This window comes from Schistocerca cancellata, chromosome 4 (genome assembly GCF_023864275.1).
Source record: "Schistocerca cancellata isolate TAMUIC-IGC-003103 chromosome 4, iqSchCanc2.1, whole genome shotgun sequence".
NCBI classification, from domain to species: domain Eukaryota; kingdom Metazoa; phylum Arthropoda; class Insecta; order Orthoptera; family Acrididae; genus Schistocerca; species Schistocerca cancellata.
In genome coordinates, this window is record NC_064629.1 from 604813225 (window position 1) to 604838010 (window position 24786).

General features: G+C 44.2%; 1 protein-coding gene across 1 annotated transcript in view; it reads left to right on the forward strand.

The window, feature by feature from the left end:
* LOC126184345 (potassium voltage-gated channel subfamily H member 2) overlaps positions 1-24786 on the forward strand; it is an 832502-nt gene that overhangs the window by 267718 nt on the left and 539998 nt on the right. Inside the window, exon 2 of the mRNA XM_049926724.1 lies at positions 4762-5005. Within this exon, the coding sequence (XP_049782681.1) occupies positions 4762-5005 (244 nt within the window). The remainder of the gene's footprint in view (positions 1-4761; positions 5006-24786) is intronic.

Sequence of the window (24786 nt, forward strand, 5' to 3'; positions counted from 1 at the left end):
AAAGATTGAAAGTGCATAATAAAACATTTTTTGATACTGACATTTTCTCTACACAAACTAATAAATATTTCAAACGTTTTATGGCTTATCACTGCTCAGCAGCAGATAATCTCTTAATTGAGTTTCTTCTTACTCCGCCGCGGAGTGAGTTGTTATGGAAGTAACCCTTAGACTGTGGCTGAGTCCCCATCGCGCATGATCCTTACGGCAGCGACACAGAGGAGGCTGAAGTATATTCGTCAATTCTCCACTTATTACCTGTTCTCAAAATTTTTTAAGTAGGCCTTCGCAGGATGATTGGCGCGTATCTTCGAGCATTTGCCAGTTCCGGTTTTTAAGCATTGCCGCAACCCTCATACAAACCTACAACCATTGGTGCTGCCCTTCTTCGACCGTATAAAAAGTAGAGCAGATCAGGGAACAAGAGGCAGCCGCTTTAATGCGAAATCATCCAAGCAGCAGTTGGTGCCCATATTACCTTAAGAGATGTTCCAGAACAGCTCTGGAAGGCGAGGTGTTCAGCGGAAATTATTCACCAGGAATTCAGTTGGGAAAATATTTTTGAATGGAAATACTATTACTGGCGTGTGAGTAAGTGAAGTAAATTATGTCCGAACTGGCGAATAGTGCCCATGCTGAATCATGTGGATGCGGTGATAGCGAAGCATCAATACAGTTAGTGTGGACCCTCTGAGTTGGACAGAGCTATCCGCTGACGAGCACAGTTTCTCTCAAGATGTCAACCAGTTCTTATGAAACCCCTTGTACTCGTACCACAGTGTTTATGCTGGCGACATTAGTCTCCTAGTGTTTCGAGAGACGATCACGCGTTACCTGCACTGCGTAGTTATCCTTCTACAAGCAACTTTAGTGGTGATCGCCATTGGGTCTGCCCAGTGCCTTCGCTGTTGTCCAGAAGGGCTCCCGGATATCAATGAATCCCATACATCCCTCAAATACTACCGTAGTGGAAACTATTAGCATGCAAAAGGAATAAATGACCTATTGTTTGAAAATTTTCTTTATGCCATGGATGTCAATCTCGCAGCCTGCTGACCGCATTCGTCTTTCTTGTCCCATTATCTTCTAAACGTACCAAAATGAACCTACATTTCTATGCAAATTACAGTGCGTTGTAGCTCACAAGATTTTATACCACGTTAGCCTCAGAGTTTAACACGTCTGTTCTACACACTGCCAAAAGTCTACAGTGTTGCTCTCCAAAGCAGAGGCACTCAAGTTTATTGCCTCATTGGTGATCAGCTCTATTTCAATCATGAGGCAAGTGGATATTTTATTTTCACATCTATATTTCCATAGATACTCTGAAAATCACACTTAAGTACCTGGCAGAGGGTTCGTCGAACAACCTTTACAATAATTCTCTATTATTCCATTCTCGAACAGTGCACGGAAAAAAATGAACACCTGTATCTTTCCTTGAGAGCTCTGATTTCCCTTATTTTATTATGATGAGAGTTTCTCCCTATGTAGGTTGGCATCAGTAACATATTTTCGCATTCGGATGAGAAATTTGGTGATTGAAATTTCTTGAGAACATTCCGCCGCAACGAGGAACGCCTTTGTTAAAAATGGTGTCCATCCCAAATCCTGTATCATATCAGTGACACTCTCTCCCATATTTCTCGATAATACGAAACGTGCTGCTCTTTTTTGAACTTTCTCGATGTTCTCTGTAAATCCCATGTCGTAAGAATTCCACACCGCACAGCAATACAGGGTTATTACAAATGAGTGAAGCGATTTCAGAGCTCTACAATAACTTTATTATTTGAGATATTTTCACAATACTTTGCACACGCATACAAAAACTCAAAAAGTTTTTTTAGGCATTCACAAATGTTTGATATGTGCCCCTTTAATGATTCGGCAGACATCAAGCCGATAATCAAGTTCCTCCCACACTCGGCGCAGCATGTCCCCATCAATGAGTTCGAAGGCATCGTTGATGCGAGCTCGCAGTTCTGGCACGTTTCTTGGTAGAGGAGGTTTAAACACTGAATCTTTCACATAACCCCACAGAAAGAAATCGCATGGGGTTAAGTCGGGAGATCGTGGAGGCCATGACATGAATTGCTGATCATGATCTCCACCACGACCGATCCATCGGTTTTCCAATCTCTTGTTTAAGAAATGCCGAACATCATGATGGAAGTGCGGTGGAGCACCATCCTGTCGAAAGATGAAGTCGGCGCTGTCGGTCTCCAGTTGTGGCATGAGCCAATTTTCCAGCGTACAGATACACGTGTCCTGTAACGTTTTTTTCGCAGAAGAAAAAGGGGCCGTAAACTTTACACCGTGAGATTGCACAAAACACGTTAACTTTTGGTGAATTGCGAATTTGCTGCACGAATGCGTGAGGATTCTCTACCGTCCAGATTCGCACATCGTGTCTGTTCACTTCACCATTAAGAAAAAATGTTGCTTCATCACTGAAAACAAGTTTCGCACTGAACGCATCCTCTTCCATGAGCTGTTGCAACCGCGCCGAAAATTCAAAGCGTTTGACTTTGTTATCGGGTGTCAGGGCTTGTAGCAATTGTAAACGGTAAGGCTTCTGCTTTAGTCTTTTCCGTAAGATTTTCCAAACCGTCGGCTGTGGTACGTTTAGCTCCCTGCTTGCTTTATTCGTCGACTTCCGCGGGCTACGCGTGAAACTTGCCCGCACGCGTTCAACCGTTTCTTCGCTCACTGCAGGCCGACCCGTTGATTTCCCCTTACAGAGGCATCCAGAAGCTTTAAACTGCGCATACCATCGCCGAATGGAGTTAGCAGTTGGTGGATCTTTGTTGAACTTCGTCCTGAAGTGTCGTTGCACTGTTATGACTGACTGATGTGAGTGCATTTCAAGCACGACATACGCTTTCTCGGCTCCTGTCGCCATTTTGTCTCACTGCGCTCTCGAGCGCTCTGGCGGCAGAAACCTGAAGTGTGGCTTCAGTCGAACAAAACTTTATGAGTTTTTCTACCTATCTCTAGTGTGTCGAGACCATATGTCAATGAATGGAGCTACAGTGAATTTATGAAATCGCTTCAATCATTTGTAATAGCCCTGTACTGCATAAGAGGAATAGCAAGCGTAGTGTAGGTAGTATCTTTAGTAGAACTCTTCGATTTTCTAAGTTTTCTGCCAATAAAACGCAGTCCTTGGTTTGCCTGCCCCACACCATTTTCTGTGTGTTCTTTCGAATTTAAATTGTTCGTAATTGTAATTCCTAGGTATTTAGTTGAATGTTCGGCCCTTAAATTAGACTGATTTATCGTGTAAACGAAGTTTAGCGGATTCCTTTTAGCATTCATTTGGATGACCTCTCACTTTTCATTATTTAGGGTCAATTGCCTCACCTTTACTACAGAGTCGGTCCCTTATCTTAGTCCTTAATTCTTTTGCTGATATTACTGGTGCTCATTTATATCTTTGAAATATCTCCTCGCTCCATATGTTGTAATGGCCTATTCTTATATCTGTAGTATTGTTTGTATGTAATTACATGAACAGAGTGGGTTAATTAGGGTAATTCAGCGATTGTGGTCTTTACGTACGTCACTAAAGAATATACGTAATTTTTAGGTTTCGTGTAACCCTAAAGGTAAAACAAACAAGCATGTTACTTACAGGGCAATATGTGTGCTCAGCAGAGACTATAAGAGCACGAGATATCGTAGTGCTTCCTCTGTGGAATATTTGAGAGACTCTCGCGTGTGCGCAATTCGTGAAAAAGTCGATCGTATATTTTACGTATATAACAAATAAATTTAATGGACTATATATGTAGTAAACTTTTTTCAAGCTTATATTTCGAGTCTTACGGAAATGATATGGAAGCAGATAATAGCCTGTGGAATTACTTACCATTTTACGATTTGCTTACGAAGGCATAACAAGAGAAAGAAATATTCTGTGAAATTAAGTACCATGTGTAGTTCTCGTCGCAGTTGTCAGCAGACTGAACATTTCGCAGTATTTTCAAGTATTTTCTAGGTTGTCGACTAAACTTAGTAGACGTACAGTCCAGTATTCCGATAGCCTCCTGTAGCGTGTCACACGTGGCTACTGACTGCCGCTCGTAAAAATAAGGGACACAGTAATCTGTAGACCTGCTATTGAATTATCAATGCCTCGTGTAGCTGCCTGTTATGTCTTATCAATGTGTGTTTGGCGATTATTACGATTACAGCATCCTAATTACCATGTAAAGTTTTTAAAAGTGAAGAAAATTATTGATTGCTACTGTAAACGCCCTTCTCATTCGTAGGGCATATATATTTCGCACGATTTTGATTGAATTAGCTTTTATTATTATTTTTTTTCGTCGATATATTTATCGCATGCATGACTGCCTTATGTGTGTATTGAGACTGCATTTATGTCAACAGAGGAAATAAAATTTCTTGTAACGTGTATGTTTATTATATTTATGGCATCTAGAGTAACGTAGTTTACTAGTTAGAGATACTTTAAACGTCATCTCATTGCAGCCATTGCATATACATATCGTAGTATTCATTTTAAACCGTATCATTGGAGGTTACTTTGGTGCATAAACAGAACTGTCATTACTCTGTCTGGATTAACTGCAACTGTCTCGTATTGTGGACCTTCTTCCTATATTGTTCACCTCCTCCTTGTCTGTTCACAATTGACTTCGTTCTTTCAGCTTGAAAAGCATATCGTCCGAGAATAGTAGTAAGGCAATAGCTGCTCGAGCCTGGCTGCTAATGTTGGTGGTTTGGTTGCAGGTGCTGTCGCTGGGCGCCGACGTGCTGCCCGAGTACAAGCTGCAGTCGCCGCGCATCCACAAGTGGACAATACTCCATTACAGCCCCTTTAAGGCGGTGTGGGACTGGATCATATTACTCCTCGTTATGTATACCGCCATCTTCACGCCGTACGTCGCTGCTTTCTTGCTTAACGAAGCCGATTTCAACACGAGAAAAAGCAAGAAATACGGTGAAGATCCTATCGTCGTGATCGATCTGATCGGTAAGTGAATAAATCTCGAATTTCATAAGTAAAAAGTGTTCGTACTGTATCTGCACGGATTCTACACAGCACTGCGCAGTCGCTCACCAGTTGAGGCGCACGTTCTGTCTCACCTACTTGCTTTGTCCACCCATACAGATAGATTTGTATTACATTTTCCAACATAGAATCTATTTCTTACTGGTGTATCACGTGAACATAATCTTGCAGGCGCAAGACATTAAAATGTGGCCCAAAAATAAACGAAAATATAAAAGAAACGGTACCTTTTTTTAAGGAATACGTGAACAGCTTACATGTTTTTACCTTGTCAGAATATATGTCCAATAACAAATTTGCGTAAGTGAGTTAACTGACGGTGTGTCTATAGATGCTCTCGATTCCAGTCAGCTCGCAATACTATAAATTGGGTAGAATATATTGCTTTCTTTTAATTTTAAAATGCTGACACAAAAGTGAAAAATAAAAATGTTATTTAAGTACAAAACTTAATTTTATGGTAACTGAACTTCCTTCATCTACACTTCCTCTCTCCCTTTAATCACAGAAAAGTGAGAACTGAACTTCATTTAGCATTATATTTCTGAATTTGAATTCAGCGTGCAATATTCTGTGTACAGCCCAAAATGTATTCAGTGTGTTGACACTGAAGATGTATGGTTAAATCAAATCCGATAGTGGTATAAACGAAAATCAGTGTGAACAATGAGTGTGGTCCAAAACAGCTCATTAAATGTTAAGAACTTTGACTACAGAGGCACGTACCAACACTAATCAAATAAACAGTGTCCGCAGGTCGCGGTCTGGCAGTCGCGTTTTCGCTTCCCGAGCACGGGGTCCCGGGTTCGATTCCCGGCGGGGTCAGGGATTTTCACCTGCCTCGAGATGACTGGGTGTTTGTGTTGTTCTCCTCGTTTCATCGTGGCGAGACTAGATTGAGCAAAGGTTGGGCGCAGTTGAGAGCCCCACAAACCAAACATCATCATCAAATAAGCAGTGTGTAGATATGCACAAACGTAAAACAACTTTAAAATATACACTTGTGGTGTACGTTGTATATTTACCACCGTAATGTGATTTGTGATTCCATTTATTTAAACAAAGTCATATCTATCTACACTCCTGGAAATGGAAAACAGAACACATTGACACCGGTGTGTCAGACCCACCATACTTGCTCCGGACACTGCGAGAGGGCTGTACAAGCAATGATCACACGCACGGCACAGCGGACACACCAGGAACCGCGGTGTTGGCCGTCGAATGGCGCTAGCTGCGCAGCATTTGTGCACCGGCGCCGTCAGTGTCAGCCAGTTTGCCGTGGCATACGGAGCTCCATCGCAGTCTTTAACACTGGTAGCATGCCGCGACAGCGTGGACGTGAACCGTATGTGCAGTTGACGGACTTTGAGCGAGGGCGTATAGTGGGCATGCGGGAGGCCGGGTGGACGTACCGCCGAATTGCTCAACACGTGGGGCGTGAGGTCTCCACAGTACATCAATGTTGTCGCCAGTGGTCGGCGGAAGGTGCACGTGCCCGTCGACCTGGGACCGGACCGCAGCGACGCACGGATGCACGCCAAGGCCGTAGGATCCTACGCAGTGCCGTAGGGGACCGCACCGCCACTTCCCAGCAAATTAGGGGCACTGTTGCTCCTGGGGTATCGGCGAGGACCATTCGCAACCGTCTCCATGAAGCTGGGCTACGGTCCCGCACACCGTTAGGCCGTCTTCCGCTCACGCCCCAACATCGTGCAGCCCGCCTCCAGTGGTGTCGCGACAGGCGTGAATGGAGGGACGAATGGAGACGTGTCGTCTTCAGCGATGAGAGTCGCTTCTGCCTTGGTGCCAATGATGGCCGTATGCGTGTTTGGCGCCGTGCAGGTGAGCGCCACAATCAGGACTGCATACGACCGAGGCACACAGGGCCAACACCCGGCATCATGGTGTGGGGAGCGATCTCCTACACTGGCCGTACACCACTGGTGATCGTCAAGGGGACACTGAATAGTGCACGGTACATCCAAACCGTCATCGAACCCATCGTTCTACCATTCCTAGACCGGCAAGGGAACTTGCAGTTCCAACAGGACAATGCATGTCCGCATGTATCCTGTGCCACCCAACGTGCTCTAGAAGGTGTAAGTCAACTACCCTGGCCAGCAAGATCTCCGGATCTGTCCCCCATTGAGCATGTTTGGGACTGGATGAAGCGTCGTCTCACGCGGTCTGCACGTCCAGCACGAACGCTGGTCCAACTGAGGCGCCAGGTGGAAATGGCATGGCAAGCCGTTCCACAGGACTACATCCAGCATCTCTACGATCGTCTCCATGGGCGAATAGCAGCCTGCATTGCTGCGAAAGGTGGATATACACTGTACTAGTGCCGACATTGTGCATGCTCTGTTGCCTGTGTCTATGTGCCTGTGGTTCTGTCAGTGTGATCATGTGATGTATCTGACTCCAGGAATGTGTCAATAAAGTTTCCCCTTCCTGGGGCAATGAATTCACGGTGTTCTTATTTCAATTTCCAGGAGTGTATGTCCGCCCCGATAGCTGAGTGGTCCGCGTGACAGATTGCCGTCCAGGGGGCCCGGGTTCGATTCCCGGCTGGGCCGGGAATTTTCTCCGCTTAGGGACTGGGTGTTGTGTTGTCTTCATCATCATTTCATCCCCATCCGACGGATGTGGAATCGAATGTAATAAGACCTGCACCAAGGCAGCCGGACCTGCCCCGTAAGGGGCCTCCCGGCCAATGACGCCAAACGCTCATTTCCATTTCCATATCTATCTGTGCACTGAATAATTAGTGGGCTGCTGAGGTACTCGTGCAAATGTCGATAAGTTAACTGCAATAAATCTAAGAAAACTGCAACGGAACTTAAACAATCATTTACGGTTTTCATATCACTGGCCTCTATTGCTGCCATCCCGTCTCAGGCATGGCTATGGGTTTCCAATGTACCGTTAGTGTGTGACTTATACAACCGAAGAATCAACTGACGGACATCCGTATACATGTGTGCTCGAGGCAGACTAATCAGCAATATCCTTCAATTACATGAACACCGAGTTTCTAAAATACGTGTGATTTAAGCCTTGTGTGTTCGTATCTGGCGTTAGGGATTATACTAAAAGGCCTGAGTTTAAATGAAGCAATTATTGCATTAGTCGCAAATATACTCTCTCTCAAATCCATTTGTTGTCGACAACTGAGCAGGTATGTTTCAAACATGCGGTTATGTAGTAACACTTATAACTCTGAACCGAGCGAGGTAATGCAGTGGTTGGCACACGGGACTCGCATTCGGGAGGACGACCGTTCAAACCTGCGTCTGGCTATCCAGAGACGTTAAACACTCATCTCCATCTCTTATTATTCAGTTTCGAAATATTCAACTGGAAGACAGTTTTATGCTCGCAGCTGCTATTCTCTGCGTCTTTTATAGGAAGGTATTCATAATGAAGCTGGTGCTTTCAGTTTTCGTTCTCTGCACCAGTATATGAGTTTCGTGTACAACTGCAGCTTCTGAGGGACTGTGCTCTTCCAGACCATACTGTCATAAGAGTACACTTGCCGTTACGCTTTCTACATAACATTTATATTAATAATGAAACAAAGAAATGAAATCAGTATTTCAATATAAATGTCACAAAGCAGCAAAGATAAAGTATCTTTACAAGAAACAGATTATCATTTAAGATAATGAAATCGTGATAATCGAATTTTTATCCGCAGTTGTCTGTTAATGCGTTATATTTGGAAGATTTGAATCCACTACAGAATCAGTAGCATTTCCTGATATAAGCACAGTAGACTGCCCGTCTGATCTACGGGTCTGAGCTTTGCAAATGTTTTTTTAGTAGAATTGGTGAGTCACTCATGACGTTACGGTCTCATCAGGTCACACCGATGGTGTAATGACGTACATCACTGAGTATGTGGATGCTCTACGGCGACGGTTAGTTAATTTGTGCCGCTACTTGGATGAATAATAGTCATCGAGAAATTGTTGAACAGCATAGACGCCCATTTTTCCTCAGATGTTGTTGGATTTTCGAGCCGTTGTTAGGAATCGAAACGGGTTGCCTGCTGGACCTTCAGCGAAACATAGCTGTGCATACCTCTGCAACTGCTTAGTGTGCTGGAGGAGATTGAGGTGACAGAAAATACTATACTCTGCCTTCCTTACAGGGCATAATGCTGTTCAATTCGTTGCTCTCACAAGCTGCAGCCGATAAGACGAGAGTTCCTAGGGCTACGGGATCTAATTGTTCGTACCTGGTTTATTAGACAGAAATTTCCTGAAGGTGAGAACATGTTTTCAGCGAGGTCTTCAAATTTTCGCTGGTTAATTCCTTTAATTCATTTTTGGTTATCGATCTGTGCCCATAACGTCATTGTACAGGCGTCCGTCAGAGATTCAGTAACTATACACACAGATTTGTGTTGACAGAGCCTCGTACATTCCACGAACAATTTTACAAACAGATCCCACGCTAGAGTGGTGTCCACGGGAGTCAACGAATAGAGCGTTCTCTGAAGACATTTGTTTCTCTAGTTCGTCACGGAATCCACGGTTTTGAAGTGTCGCATTTTGTTGCACGAGTTCCTACTTGAAGCAGGTTGTCGGATGTGATAATGATACAGCTTGCGTTTTAGGGAAGCTGGCAGAGAGGTGCAGGGTGCGCTTGTAGTGGCGTTGGCACTCTGTCCATTGCTGCCCACTTCACGCCGTAACCGCAAACGTTTCACCTCTCCCCCTAGCTCTCAGCTCCCTGCATTTTGTGTCATCAGCTGGACGGCATAAACTGGTACTGACTCTGCGCAACTTTGTTCTGTAGTTTGTTGCACTCTATTTATACACTCGACCTACAATCTACTGGTTTGTGTAACCCGAAACGTGAACAACTCGGGTACATACTGTTACCAGCTGAGAATGTCTATACTGCCATTTCCTGTTCCTCGGGTTCGCCTGTACACTAAGCTAGTTCGACTAATCTCCAAATTAGGACTCTCCATCCCGGCTTATGGTTGGTAGTTAGAATCAGATGGTGCAATAAGTCTGCTGTGACTCTGGCCAGAGTCTGTCCACACTGCTGTAGCACGTTGCAGTAACTAGTGAGGAGGACAGTTGAAATAAATGTGGCAGGTTGTCATTAAATAACAGTACGCAATACTAGTTATATTGAAGTTCTGTCATTGCTTAGCTTGTTTAATCCTAGATTACTAAACCCTCGTAAAATTTACGATTTCAGTTAGTACCCATTCGCGGTTCTCTCCAATCTAGTATTCGTGACATACCACTGAAGATACTATAATTTAAATTGATTTAGTAACAGTATAACATCCCCCCCCCAATTAGTGTTTTAGGGTTAATTCCAAAGTCTATTTATGTAGTTACAAGTGTTCAAGTTGTGGAGCGAATGTTAATTTTCACTAATTTCAGTGGCATGGTAACGTAGCACTGATTTAAGAAATAATGTTAATGTTTCTCTCAGGGTAGACTTTAACGTCCCAGCTGTAACGAAAAACGTTAAATCTTTCGTTGCTGTACCACAAAAATGTAAATTCGCAATCCGGGGCTGTAAAATTATTCAAAGAGCTGCATTCATTCGAAAATTTCATGTGGAAGTGCCTTTCTCTCACGAATATCTTTAAATACGAGACAGAGGTTTAGACTGGACGAAATACGAAGTCCACGCGTGGCCAGCTTGCATGCCAGTGTTCCAAGTTCTGTGACCCACGACAGCGACAACAATTGTTGCCCTCCTTGTTCTGTGCCCCGAAAATTATACATACTCCTCCTCATGAATCATTGGAAGACTGACGATTTCTGTTCACAAACTGCCTGTTTTACGAAACTTAATACAACCGAAGTTCCATAGAAACACTAAAAGAATAATAATATTCGCCCTAAGTGTGATAATTGCAACGGCACCAGACACTTAACAACTAACATATTTGCTTATAGCATAACATTTTGTTTTAGTCGTCTTGCTGTATCTAAATAATTTAACAAAAAAAATCTCTATCAATAGCACAGAAACAGGAGGTATTTACTCCATATGACATTTCCTCCCTTTTACAGCTGGTGCCAATTGAATCACCGTGTCTTGTATCGTTCATTCATTAATCATGCTGATTACAGTTTGCGATTTCTGGGATCATTAACCACAATAAACTCTTGTAAATGCATGCATGTGAACATACTATCTTCTCCCTGAATTTATCCTATGCTGATGCATTTCTGTGTGCACTGGTTTTTTCTTGATTAAATTAGCGTTAGGATTGATTGATTCATTCATTTTATTTGCCCCTTGCAGTGTCGTATCATGCTTGTACATAATGCATCCCGGAAAGAACAGTGACAACTAAAAAATGTACTACTTGAGAAAACTCGACTTAAGGAATTTATTCTTTAAAACGTACAGTGAAATAGTATAAGCTTTCTTTAAATTTGGAGTTAGTGTTTTTGGCAGTAAATTCCAGTATACTTTCGTGCACGTTGGGGCACTTCACACGTATTTTTCAGTGAAACTGAAGATGTCGTTTTCCGACTCCTGTCACTTTCGTTAACGGGGTGACGTATGAGTTGTTTGGCAATTTGATTAGGTAACGATGGTGGTTTGTGAATTGTTGATTAAATATAGCAGTTATTGAAACTAGGTGGTATAGTTTTTAGCTACGTTCTGATACAAAACCGTCATTTGATTTTACCAAAATTGATAAGAAATTTCGTATTAACATAAATCTACAATAGCTGATAACTATCAAGAGGATAGATTGAGCAATTATTTCATGAATTTAAACTCAGTTGTCCTTTTCGAAAGTGTTTATACATTTTGAATATTTGAGTTGGTTCAATCTCCGTATCGTCCGTCTTAAGATAGGAAATGCCTCTGACTTCGTAATAGGTGAGCGAGCTTTCTGACAGCTGTCATTCATCATGCGACCACCGGGAAATGCACCACACCCACCCTTGTCCGACCGCAAAATGGTTCAAATGGCTCTGAGCACTGTGGGACTTAACATCTGTGGTCATCAGTCCCCTAGAACTTAGAACTACTTAAACCTAACTAACCTAAGGACATCACACACATCGATGCCCGAGGCAGGATTCGAACCTGCGACCGTAGTGGTCACGCGGGTCCAGACTGAAGCGCCTAGAACCGCACGGCCACACCGGCCAGCTGTCCGACCGCAGAAGCCCTGCGTCTCACCGCCGTCACGTCACACGTAATAGATCACGCCGGTATTTACTAGCAGCCATTTCGCCCAGCCGCCGTCTGTGAATTGAATGGAATGGGATGGAAAGAAAAGAAATGTAAATATATGGTGCAATAAAACATATTCTCTGCTATGCAATTCAGCGTAACAAATATAAAATTATTATTTTTTGTTGGTCTTTTAGTCTTAATTAAGTCCAAAAACTGGTTTACTGCAGATTTTTACGCTAGTCTCTACTGTCCAAAATCTCTTCATATTTGCACAGCTATTTCTTCTTACATCCATTTAAAACACTTCCCTGCAGGCAAGCAGTGGTCTCCCTCTGCAACTTATACTCCGCTCCTCCCTATCACTAATTACCAAATTGGCCGTTCCTTCTTGTCATCCTATTTAGTGATTCCATCTTTTGGATAAGCTTTGCCGTAAATCATTTTTCTTCCTAAGCAGATTCAGTACCTCCTTATCAGTTACCCGATTCACCCATCTAATATTCGGCATTCAGCTGTAATATGTCAAATGCTTCTATACTCTTTTCTGTACAGTTACCTTCAGAATAGGCTGCCTAACACTTCAATCTGTATACAATGTTCACATATTTTTTCCTGTTCTTGCTGTTGCTAGTCTACATTTTATATTCTCTCTAGTTCGGCCATCGTCAGTTATTTTGCTGGCAAACAGAAAACTCATCTAATAATACTTTCAGTGTCTCATTTCCTTGTATAATTCCTTCAGTATCGCCCGATTTAATTCGACCACACGAAACGTGATACTGATGCTACAACATATCTTAGAAGGTAGGTCAAAGAAAGGAAAACTTACGTCATCGTGGTCGACATCCATCATCTTCCATTCAAGGATTAGGCTGTTGCCTGTTCCGAAGACTCAAACAAAATCATTCCCATCTTTTTTGATGATGATGAGTTGGGTTGAAGGGGCACTCGACATCACGGTCATCAGCGCCCTGACGAAAAGTCAACATGAAGTCTCATGGGTGGGGACGAAGGCTGTCCCCACATGCAGAGCAGTTTATAACGTACTAAAGTCTGCCGCCCTTCCCCACTAGTTTAGGGATGGGGCCTAATAGTTCACAAAATTTCACCACTCTGTTAACACTGGTATCGGTATCTGCGAGGACGGTGGGCAGATCTCCAGAGAGATCAAGGGCTACCCCGCGCGGGATTGGCCGAGCGGCCTAAGGCGCTGCAGTCGTGGACTATGCGGCTGGTCCCGGCGGAGGTTCGAGTCCTCCCTCGGGCATGGGTGTGTGTGTTTGTCCTTAGGATAATTTAGGTTAAGTAGTGTGTAAGCTTAGGGACTGATGACCTTAGCAGTTAAGTCCCATAAGATTTCACACCCACCCATCCACCAAGGGCTGCCCTAATATCAGTATACAGGACACACGTAGCCACAATATGCTGAACTGAAAGCGGCACGCCACAAACTTCACAGAAAGGTGGATCTTCCCCCCCCCCCCTCCCCCTCACCCAGGAGGAGGAAGCCATGTGTGAAAGGGCTATGCCCGATGCGCAGTCTGGTAAGGAAAACCTCCTTCCAGCGGCGAGGCTGACACCAAGTCCGCCAAGCTTTTGTGGTCTGTTTGAGCGACCGCAGTTTGTTGTCCGACACCTACAACCATTCAGTCTCCCACTGACACCTGATGCATCTGTCAGAAAATGAGATAATAGCGGCCGGCCGCGGTGGCCGTGCGGTTCTAGGTGCTTCAGTCCGGAACCCCACGACTGCTACGGTCGCAGGTTCGAATCCTGCCTCGGACATCGATGTGTGTGATGTCCTTAGGTTAGTTAGGTTTAAGTAGTTCTAAGTTCTATGGAACTGATGACCTCAGATGTTAAGTCCCATAGTGCTCAGAGCCATTTGAACCATTTTTGAGATAATGGCGTGCAACGGAATGGGACATTGATGGACAACACCGTCCCAACATGCTTCCTTGGCAGCTTTATCAGCCATGTCGTTACCCTGTATCCCAACATGGCCAGGTACCCAGCAAAAGATCACCTCCTTGCCACGGCGTTCGAGCCGCTGTAAGCAGTCATGGATGAGCTGAATCAGCGGGTCTACCAGATACATTTGGTGAAGCACTTACAATGCTCTAAGAGAGTCGGAACAGACAAGAAAACTCGTACGGTGATGTCTGTGAACCCTCTCCAGTGCCATTAGAATGTCATGTAACTCCGCGTCATAATTTGTAAATTGTTCTGGAAGACGCACTCTAAAACCCCTATCAGGGAAAACCACAGAACAACCGAGAGCATTCCACTGATGGGCTCCATCTGTATAAATAACGATAAAACTATGGTACATACTTAAAATAGACGAAAACAAAGTTGTATAAACCATATCTGGAGTACAATTTTTTGGGTACTGCGTCAAGCTTAAAATCATTTTGGGCCTCCGAAGACACCAAAGCGGCAGTGCGTTTCATCCCTGGGTGTGTATTTTCATGCCCGAGAGATGCACATCCCTGAGACAGTGTGTAGCACGTATACCAAATGGCTGGGTCGCTTGGGGCCGATTCCTAAACAGTCGTTCGAAGGTGGGTTGGATCACTGAACTAAATGCCATTACTGGGGTGATGCTGATATTTTTAGCGCCTGTCGAGCCAAAAGGATACGTCGCCGAATCCAGAGTGGTGGTTCACCAGCCTCTGCACACAGACTCTGAACTGGGCTGGTCCGAAAGGCTCCAGTCGATATCCGAATGCCCGCATGGTGGACAGCATCTGACATCCGCGGTGGGAAGGACGGGCCGATCCATAGGCCACCCGCCATAGTCTAAGCGTGATCGAACAAATGCCCTATAAAACTGTAGGAGGCGGGACCTGTCAGCTCCCCATGTTTTGCCGCCAAGGCATTTCAAAATGTTCAACAACCGGAAACCCTTTCTTCGTGGTAAGAGGGACAGGAGAGGAGTGGTATCTGTCATCAAGAAAAGTAGAGCCCCTCCAACTTTAGCTCTGCCGACAGTAGTATCTTCTTTCCTGTATATGTGGTAGCCCCGCAATGTAGGTGTGTCTGTGGCTGTAAGATGCGTTTCTTGTAAGCAGCTGCAGAAAGGTTTATCCTGGACCAGCAGCTGCAACTCTTCCAAATGTGAGCGATATCCATTCAAATTCCACTGCAACACAGAAGTTCCTATGGAAGCCATTGGTTAGCGATGGTGGTTGTTTCCTTTCTCCCTCTGAGGCGGTGATTTACCGGGGAGGTCAGGGGGAACGTTAGCCGGTTCCACGTTCTCTAGTTCCTCCGATTGGAAGTCCATATCTTCACGAGCATAGACGCCATCAGAAAGGTAGAGCGCTCGTCGATCCTAAGGCTTACCTACCGCTTTCTTGGACAGAACTACTTTTAGAAGGACGTTTTTCTTTACTGACAGGAGGAGGAGGCTGCCTGGGTAGCTGGGATGAGGTAGGTGGCGTCTGAAGTTGGGGAGTGATATGTGGCTTAGGTGGTAAGTCTACTGCTGACGGCTTTCGAGCGACATCAGTTGCAAGTGGAGCGTTTCCCTCACAGGTACAGTGACAAGTGCATGTGCTCGTACTTGAATCTGTGGTCTGAGTTTGTGTGAAGGCATCACACTTAGCTATTGGTGTTTTAAGGGCTGATGCAAAAGGAGTTGCAAAAACCGGTGGTTGCATGGCTTTATAAGACTTTTTTAGTTTCACCATAGGGTATGCGTCTCTGTACTTCCAACTCTTCAATTTTCTTTTCCTCGTTGTAACCCCACACTTTCTGCTAAACACTGGATGCTCCCCAGAGCAGTTAACACATTTCGGAGGAAGTACGCAAGAAGTCCCTGACTCGTGAGCGGAGCCTCCACAAATGCCACACGTAGCCTTACCATTACATCCCATAGTGGTATGGCCAAATCTTTGACATTTATAGCATCGCATGGGAAACGTCAGAATAAACGTTGCCGATTTTTCCAATTTCCCATTGACTCTCCTCATATAATTCTGCATCTCCGTGACGCCCACATTCTTCCACTCTTCACACAACTCCGCGGGGTCCATCTCTATTATATCGGAGCAGGTAACCATGCCCTTACTATAGTTAAGGCTGTTATGCAATTCAGCCTCAACTGGGTAGTCGCTTAAGGCCTTACACCCCAGAAGCTTAGATATTTGGGTGGATTTATCAGTTTCAACCAAAAGCCCTCCATTACGTAGTCGTTTGACACATTTCAGAGACCCATCAATAGCCTTGTTAATATAGAAAGGGGATATCTTCTCGAAGCTTCCCCCGTTTCCCTTGATTACAATGAAAGTGTTATGGCACACTAATGCCCTTTTACTATTACTCGGAGACTTCTTTCCGGGAGTACTGACCAACCGAGCTCTCTTTGAGGAGTGGGTGTAGGTGTTGCCTGACGGTACTCCCATCCCGTCAGTAGTAGTAGTTTCATGAGACAGTTCCATAAGGATCCCACGAGACGCTAGGGAAACAACCATCGACCCAGGCAGAGCCCTGCATGCCTAAGCAAGCATGATTCAACTGGGGTGCGGCAGGTGCCCCAGAGGTTGCTCGCTAAAGACTGTTTCACCTCAACAGCCATTCAGCTCCTCAGCACGTAGCACACCTTGAGGTTGAGGTTTCTTTATATATATATATATATATATATATATATATATATATATATATATATATATATATATATATATATATATACTCCTGGAAATGGAAAAAAGAACACATTGACACCGGTGTGTCAGACCCACCATACTTGCTCCGGACACTGCGAGAGGGCTGTACAAGCAATGATCACACGCACGGCACAGCGGACACACCAGGAACCGCGGTGTTGGCCGTCGAATGGCGCTAGCTGCGCAGCAATTGTGCACCGGCGCCGTCAGTGTCAGCCAGTTTGCCGTGGCATACGGAGCTCCATCGCAGTCTTTAACACTGGTAGCATGCCGCGACAGCGTGGACGTGAACCGTATGTGCAGTTGACGGACTTTGAGCGAGGGCGTATAGTGGGCATGCGGGAGGCCGGGTGGACGTACCGCCGAATTGCTCAACACGTGGGGCGTGAGGTCTCCACAGTACATCAATGTTGTCGCCAGTGGTCGGCGGAAGGTGCACGTGCCCGTCGACTTGGGACCGGACCGCAGCGACGCACGGATGCACGCCAAGACCGTAGGATCCTACGCTTTGCCGTAGGGGACCGCACCGTCACTTCCCAGCAAATTAGGGACACTGTTGCTCCTGGGGTATCGGCGAGGACCATTCGCAACCGTCTCCATGAAGCTGGGCTACGGTCCCGCACACCGTTAGGCCGTCTTCCGCTCACGCCCCAACATCGTGCAGCCCGCCTCCAGTGGTGTCGCGACAGGCGTGAATGGAGGGACGAATGGAGGCGTGTCGTCTTCAGCGATGAGAGTCGATTCTGCCTTGGTGCCAATGATGGTCGTATGCGTGTTTGGCGCCGTGCAGGTGAGCGCCACAATCAGGACTGCATACGACCGAGGCACACAGGGCCAACACCCGGCATCATGGTGTGGGGAGCGATCTCCTACACTGGCCGTACACCACTGGTGATCGTCGAGGGGACACTGAATAGTGCACGGTACATCCAAACCGTCATCGAACCCATCGTTCTACCATTCCTAGACCGGCAAGGGAACTTGCTGTTCCAACAGGACAATGCACGTCCGCATGTATCCCGTGCCACCCAACGTGCTCTAGAAGGTGTAAGTCAACTACCCTGGCCAGCAAGATCTCCGGATCTGTCCCCCATTGAGCATGTTTGGGACTGGATGAAGCGTCGTCTCACGCGGTCTGCACGTCCAGCACGAACGCTAGTCCAACTGAGGCGCCAGGTGGAAATGGCATGGCAAGCCGTTCCACAGGACTACATCCAGCATCTCTACGATCGTCTCCATGGGAGAATAGTAGCCTGCATTGCTGCGAAAGGTGGATATACACTGTACTAGTGCCGACATTGTGCATGCTCTGTTGCCTGTGTCTATGTGCCTGTGGTTCTGTCAGTGTGATCATGTGATGTATCTGACCCCAGGAATGTGTCAATAAAGTTTCCCCTTCCTGGGACAATGAATTCACGGTGTTCTTATTTCAATTTCCAGGAGTATATATATATATATATATATATATATATATATATATATATATATATAGAGAGAGAGAGAGAGAGAGAGAGAGAGAGAGAGAGGTGGGTACCTTCCTCGCAGTCCAGGCGGTGCAGCCAAGCCCCCCGTTCTCCGAAACACATAACATTCCACCTCTGCGCCGCACAGTGCTCGTTGAAGTATGACCAGAGCTTACGGTGACAGAGGGCTGGTGGCGCTTACCAGTCCCCAGCTCAGGAACCCCAGGGTCGCCAAGCCCGTGCTCAGCAAACGAATGCTGAGCCCCTGTGGGGATCTTTTTCGAGGTCTTCAGATATCTCTTTTCCCATCCGGCTTGCAGTTCAAGATTTTGTTGGGAATTCTGTGATGTGACATGCCATTCTCATGAGGTGTTTTCTCCAGTCTTTACAATATTTTTGAAGTTTTTCCTTCATGTTGAAAGTATTTAATTCTGCTCTAACATCTTCATTTCTGACCAGGTCTCTTCTTGTGCAATCCTTCTTCTTCCTTAGGCAAACTTAAGTTTATAGCATACATAGCTTTAGGAAAGCGTTTGACATTTTCGGCTGGACTACAGTCTTTGTAATAGTGAAGGTAGCTGGGGAAAAAAATACAGGTAATCAGGAAATGAAACGCTAAAAGTAGTAAATGACGTTTGCTACTGCGGAACCAAAATAACTGATCATTGTCGAAGTAAAGAGCGTACAAAATGCAGACTGGCGTAAGCAAGGAAAACATTTCTGAGAAGAAAAATGTTATAAATAGATAATAATTTTTGGTTTAGGAAGTCTCTTCTGAAAATATTTGTCTACAGTGTAGCCTTGCGTGGAAGTGAAATGTGGACGATAAACACGAAGGGAATAGGATCGTTTGAGGTATAGTGGTAAAGATCAACGCCAAAGGTTAGATGGGTAGATCGAGTAACTAATTGAATGGTACTGAAACGAATTGGAAAAAAAGAAATTTATGGCACAACCTGACTAAAAGATGGGATCTGTTGTCAGGACATATCCTGAGACATCTAGACGTTCTCAATTTGGCAGTAGGGGCAAGAGTATGAGTATGAGTGTGAGTGTGTGTGGGGGGGGGGGAGGCGGGGGTAAAAATTGTAGAGGAAAGCCAGTGATGAATACAGTAAGCATCTGGGTCGAAGTAAGTATAGAGATGAAGAGATTTGCACAGGATGGATTCTCGTGGAGAGCTGCATCAAATTAGTTCTCGGAACCAAGACGACGACGACGACGACGACGACGACAACAACAACAACAACAACAACAACAACAACAACCACCACCACCACCACCACCACATACCTACCTACCTGTCCTGTTAAGGGATCTAACATTGCACACTCCGGCCCACATAACACAAGTTTTGTTTTTCGTTATGACATCATTCTCTGTAGTAGTCCCCACCTGAAAATACTAATGGGGGATTATCTTCGTTATGCATTATTTTACCCAAGAAGATGCCATCAGCATTAGGCCATAGGACTCCTGTAGAGTTGCATGTCTTCGAGAAATATAACTGCTGTAGTTCCTTGTTGCTTTCGGGCATAACATATGAAAAGGGATAGCGGACATAACTAGATAGTTTACGAGTTTTCCATCTAGTGCCCGTTTGGGAATATTTCCCATCTACTTTTAGATTTTATTATTGTTGGCGCCTCAGTTCAGGTACATGCTCGTAGTATAAGCTATTTTATAGTCAGAGATTCACGACAGATCTAGCTTTCCGACCCCGTGTCTGAAATTGACCTCTTGCAGTCTGCGGCTCTGAAACAAAAGTCTAAGACTGAAATACACTCAGTCTGTAGCTAAAGGCTTCATCATATATCGATCTTTTAACTGTGATTACATTCATTTTTTGCAGAAACGGGGCACTGGAAGGAAATAAGTGGCGTGCCTGAAAGGCCTTCAAGCTATTCACCCGTACTTGCGACTGGCACCCGCAGCTTCCGCCCGTAATCACCTTCAGGGTGGTTCGTTGTATATAGGCATCGCTCATCAGCACTGTCGATTGTCGACATCTTTTCTGTGTGTTCTTTCATTGTTCCGTGAACGATTATTAACTGTGCGCTACTTGTTTGAAATTATTTAACAAAATTTCTAACAGAGAATCCTCTTTATTTGTTGTCATCTTAATAGGCCATCAGCCACATATTTAACTTTATTCTCTTATATCTTTTCGACACTATTCTTCTGGTCGAAGCGTCCGTTTTTCCATAACACGCGTGAAAACATAACGTTGATGGCAAGCCTACAGGAAAGTATTTTATCACCCATCATGTGAAAACATCCTCCGACTGATTTCTCTCAAGTACAAGGTACTTGGGTAAGTGTGCTTCACTTATCTGTGGAGTGGCCTTAAACTGAAAAAAAAAAAAATCCGTGCAGTTACGTATTACAGAGATCACCACTGGGGAAACGTGCACCACACGCGAATCCTATGGATCCGTGCCATGCTCAACTTAACCACTGGCTAGGTGTTACTTTATTTGTCCCAGCAGAAGATAGTAATACATTTAATGTAAGTGGAGACTGACCTGTCAAGTTCTTTCTATGAAATGAGGGTACCTTTGATAATTTAGTAAGTTCGATGAAAAACTTTTTACCGCTAATTCTAAATTCGTCCTGAATTTTTCCAAAAATTTTTTTGTCACGATCTGCGACATAAAAAAGAACGAATACAAACTACTGTCATTATTATGCCAAATTTGTTGAACTAGCCTTATACTTAGCAACTTACATTCGGAGACGGCCGCGCTCTGTGTTATGAATTTGCTCACTGAAGCAAACCGGTAAGTGCCCAGAGCTAAATGAAGCTACATCCCCGAGCACGTGTTTCGTGAGTAAAACTGTAATTTATAATTCTGACAGAGTCTGACAGAGTACAAAAAAAAAAAAAATAGTTAACCATTTATGAGCGTTCCTTCGAGTTTACAAAAGCGATCGTTTTCAAATGACGAAGAAATTTTACTACAAATGGAAGTATCCTTGACACCCAATTTCAGTAACGCACTTTATACAGCACAGTCATCCCGCGGATGAAATGAACTTTAGATCGCCAACTACCAGCAGACTGTATCTGTGACTCTGTGGGAATCCTATTAGCGATCGTTTAATAAACTCGTGCAGTGCACAAATTTATTGGAATAAGGAAGAAAAAAATTCGGAAGAAATAAATGATAATCAGTGAACGTCACAAACAGAGTAGTATAGGAATAGTCACATTCGAATAGAGAATGAGGCATTGGCAAGACCCAATAACATTGTCAAAAACGTTCTCTCGTTGTCAGAAAATACCGGAAAACATCGAACTTTTTGTAACTTAAATCTCGTACATTCAGTTGCACGTTTGAAATTTTTACTCAGTTCACCGAATTTTAACACGTGTCCCTGGATATGTTTTGCACTCCACGGAATAAAATGATTTTCTTAGTGTAACAATTTCTACTGTTCTCCACTTTGCACTACTGTATCCTCGCATTGTCCAAATAAAAAGGACACGGGATTTTTTAAAAATAAGTAGGTAAGAGTACATTGCACACGTTCCTCGCGTATTTCTTACACTTCGGGAATAACAGATAAACGTGTCTGGGGTACCTTTACCGAGCTCTTCATCTATGCTTATATGTAAAGAGGGCAGTATAACAAACACATTTATTTAGCTAAGCGTTACATCATTTTAAAAATTTTTCTTTCGAAGTTCTCAGGCACGTTGTTATACAACTTATCTTGTCACTGAAGATGCAGATTAATTAGGGATCTTATCCACTATCTACCTCTGTATCTATACTCAACAATCACTGTATTTATGAGGCGGAGTGCGTTTCATGTGTAACTATCATTTTCCCCCTTTTCCAAATCAATTCGTGAGTGGAAGAATTCGATACACCTCTGTGCTAGCTCAGTTTTTTTCCATTTTTGCTGTCGTAGTCTTTTTGCGACGTAAGAGGGAGGACGTAATAATTTATTCTTTACCTCTTACTGAAACGTTTGCTTTATGATAATTCTGCGTGTTACACATTTCATTGGGATTGCTCCAATGTATCACATTCTCGTATCTGTCTTCCTGTTCTGTCCGTAAGTGAAGTTAACGAGATGACATAGACACTTCTACATTTATTAAATGGTTAAAACATGAGCATATTTATTTGCACCGCTTACAGTATGTACAGATGAATTATATAAATACATGACTTTATTATCCTTGCGTATAACTGTTCCACACACTGACAGTTCGAGAGTACTGTGGATCATTGGTTCTCGGTACAATGCTCAATCATTTGCTGATTATCATCAGATTGGTAGCGTCGTACTAGGTCGTATTCTTAAATGTGAGTCTTCTGAGATCTGGCAGGAGCCTTTTTTTTTTTTCAATCTTTGTACTGAAGTGCTACCGACTGCGTTGCTGGACTGTGTGTGTGGCGAGTGCAAGAGTAACTGTTCACTTTATTTGCTCTTAATAACGGCTCCTTTAATCCTTTTATTGTGTTGGTTTTTCCCGTCTAATGTTACTGGGGAACTTCTACGATGGCACACGGCACCCTGACCTGGTGCCAGTGTTCGGGTGCTACTGATCCTGTGGACTCGAGATGTCTAGATGGAGGTCTCAGGGCATCTATGTTGTCCAAGAGCTTCTACGTCGTCTGGGTGATAGCCTCCCGGGTCGTTAGTTGTTGTAGTTCGTGTAAATTCAGAATCCTAGTCCACCTTAGATCACTGAGGATGAGACGTAGACACCTCTGTATTTGGTCATAAGTTTGAAATACTGGTTGTCCCTCAAGCAGAACGACTATATAACGTCGCAGGAGGACCGTTGCTGTATACAGTTTGAGTTTGTTGGAGCTGGCTGTTAGTGAGTATAGTTGGTGAATGAGGTGGAGGATCTCCACCTTCTTTTCCTAGATGTGATATTTAAGCAACAATTTGCTGTCCAGGATGACCCCCAGATAATTGATGTGGTCGCTTCCTGCTGTAGCCGATCGTGCACTGTTAGTTGATACCGTAGGTCTGGTAGACGGCGTATGAACACGACTGCTCGAATTTTTCTTTGTTGCGAGTGATAGCTTTAATCTTCGCCCATCGTTCCGTTAACGTATGTTGGTATTTAAGGCTACTAGTTAAGAGAGCAGTGTCATCCACAACTTGAGGGAGAACAGCTTGTGGCAGCAGCGGTAAATAATTTATGTAAATGACGAGCAGTGTGGGAGACAACACCGATCCTTGTGGGATACAGTCTGTGCGTTATTTAATGCTAGATCTTTGTCCTTTCGTCTTTACCGTTAGTTGTCTATCCCGAAGAAAGCTAGATAGGAGTCTGATGCATTAATCCAGTAGTTTCACCAAGAGTTTGTCTTTCATACGCGGTCGTATGCCATCTCCACGTCTCAAAATGCATCCGCTGTGTAGTTGGAGAACTTGAGTTATAAGCAATGTACTCGGAGACCCGCTGAAGTTGAAGTTCGGCTGATTATCTGGGTTGAAATGCAAACGGGTCAGATTTGATTATTTCCTGGTCCACGATCGGTTGTCTGATTCGATGTAATATAAGACGTTCGAAAAGGCAAGCCAAAGTTCAATGACTGGCTTAAGCCCTTGCCGGGCTTAGGAAGTGGCACTATACTGGCGATTTTCCAAGCTTCTGGGAAGTATCCCATAATATAAATACACTGAACATCAAAACATAATTAATGTAAAGTAATCAAATTTCGGAAATACATTTGTCTAGGTAACATATTTAAGTTACTAACATTGGAAGCCACAGGTTAATATAAGTGCGAAATAAGCCATTGCAAATGAGAAACGCTGTTACATTAAAAACCGGTGTAATGGAAATTTGTGGTAAGGTTTTATGGGACCAAACTGCTGAGGTTATCGGTCCCTAAGCTTACACACTACTTAATCTAACTTACGCTAAGGACAACACACACACACACACACACACACACACACACATACACACACACATATATATATATATAATCTCCCCGAGGGAAACTCGAACCTCCGACGGGGAAAAACCGCTGTAAGAATGTTGAATGCAAGCATGCCGACGTGCATGCATTGTGTTGTACAGCTCAGTTGGTTGCACTCGGTCGGTCAATACAGGGACGGTTAATGCTGATTGTGAATGCCGCTGGAGTTGTCCTCTAACGATGTCTCAAATGTGCTCGATTGTAGACAGATTTGGTGACCGAGCAGACCAAGGCAACATGTCGATACTCTGTAGAGCATGTTGGATTACAACAACGGTATGTGAACGACCGTCATCCTGTTGGAAAACACGCCCTGAAATACTGTTCATGAACGAGAGCACAACATGTCGAATCAGCAGATTGACGTTCAAATTTTCAGTCAGGGTTCGTAAGATAACCACGAGAGTGCTCCTGCTGTTATACGAAATCGCGCTCTAGATTTTAACTCCAGGTGTGGGTCCAGTACG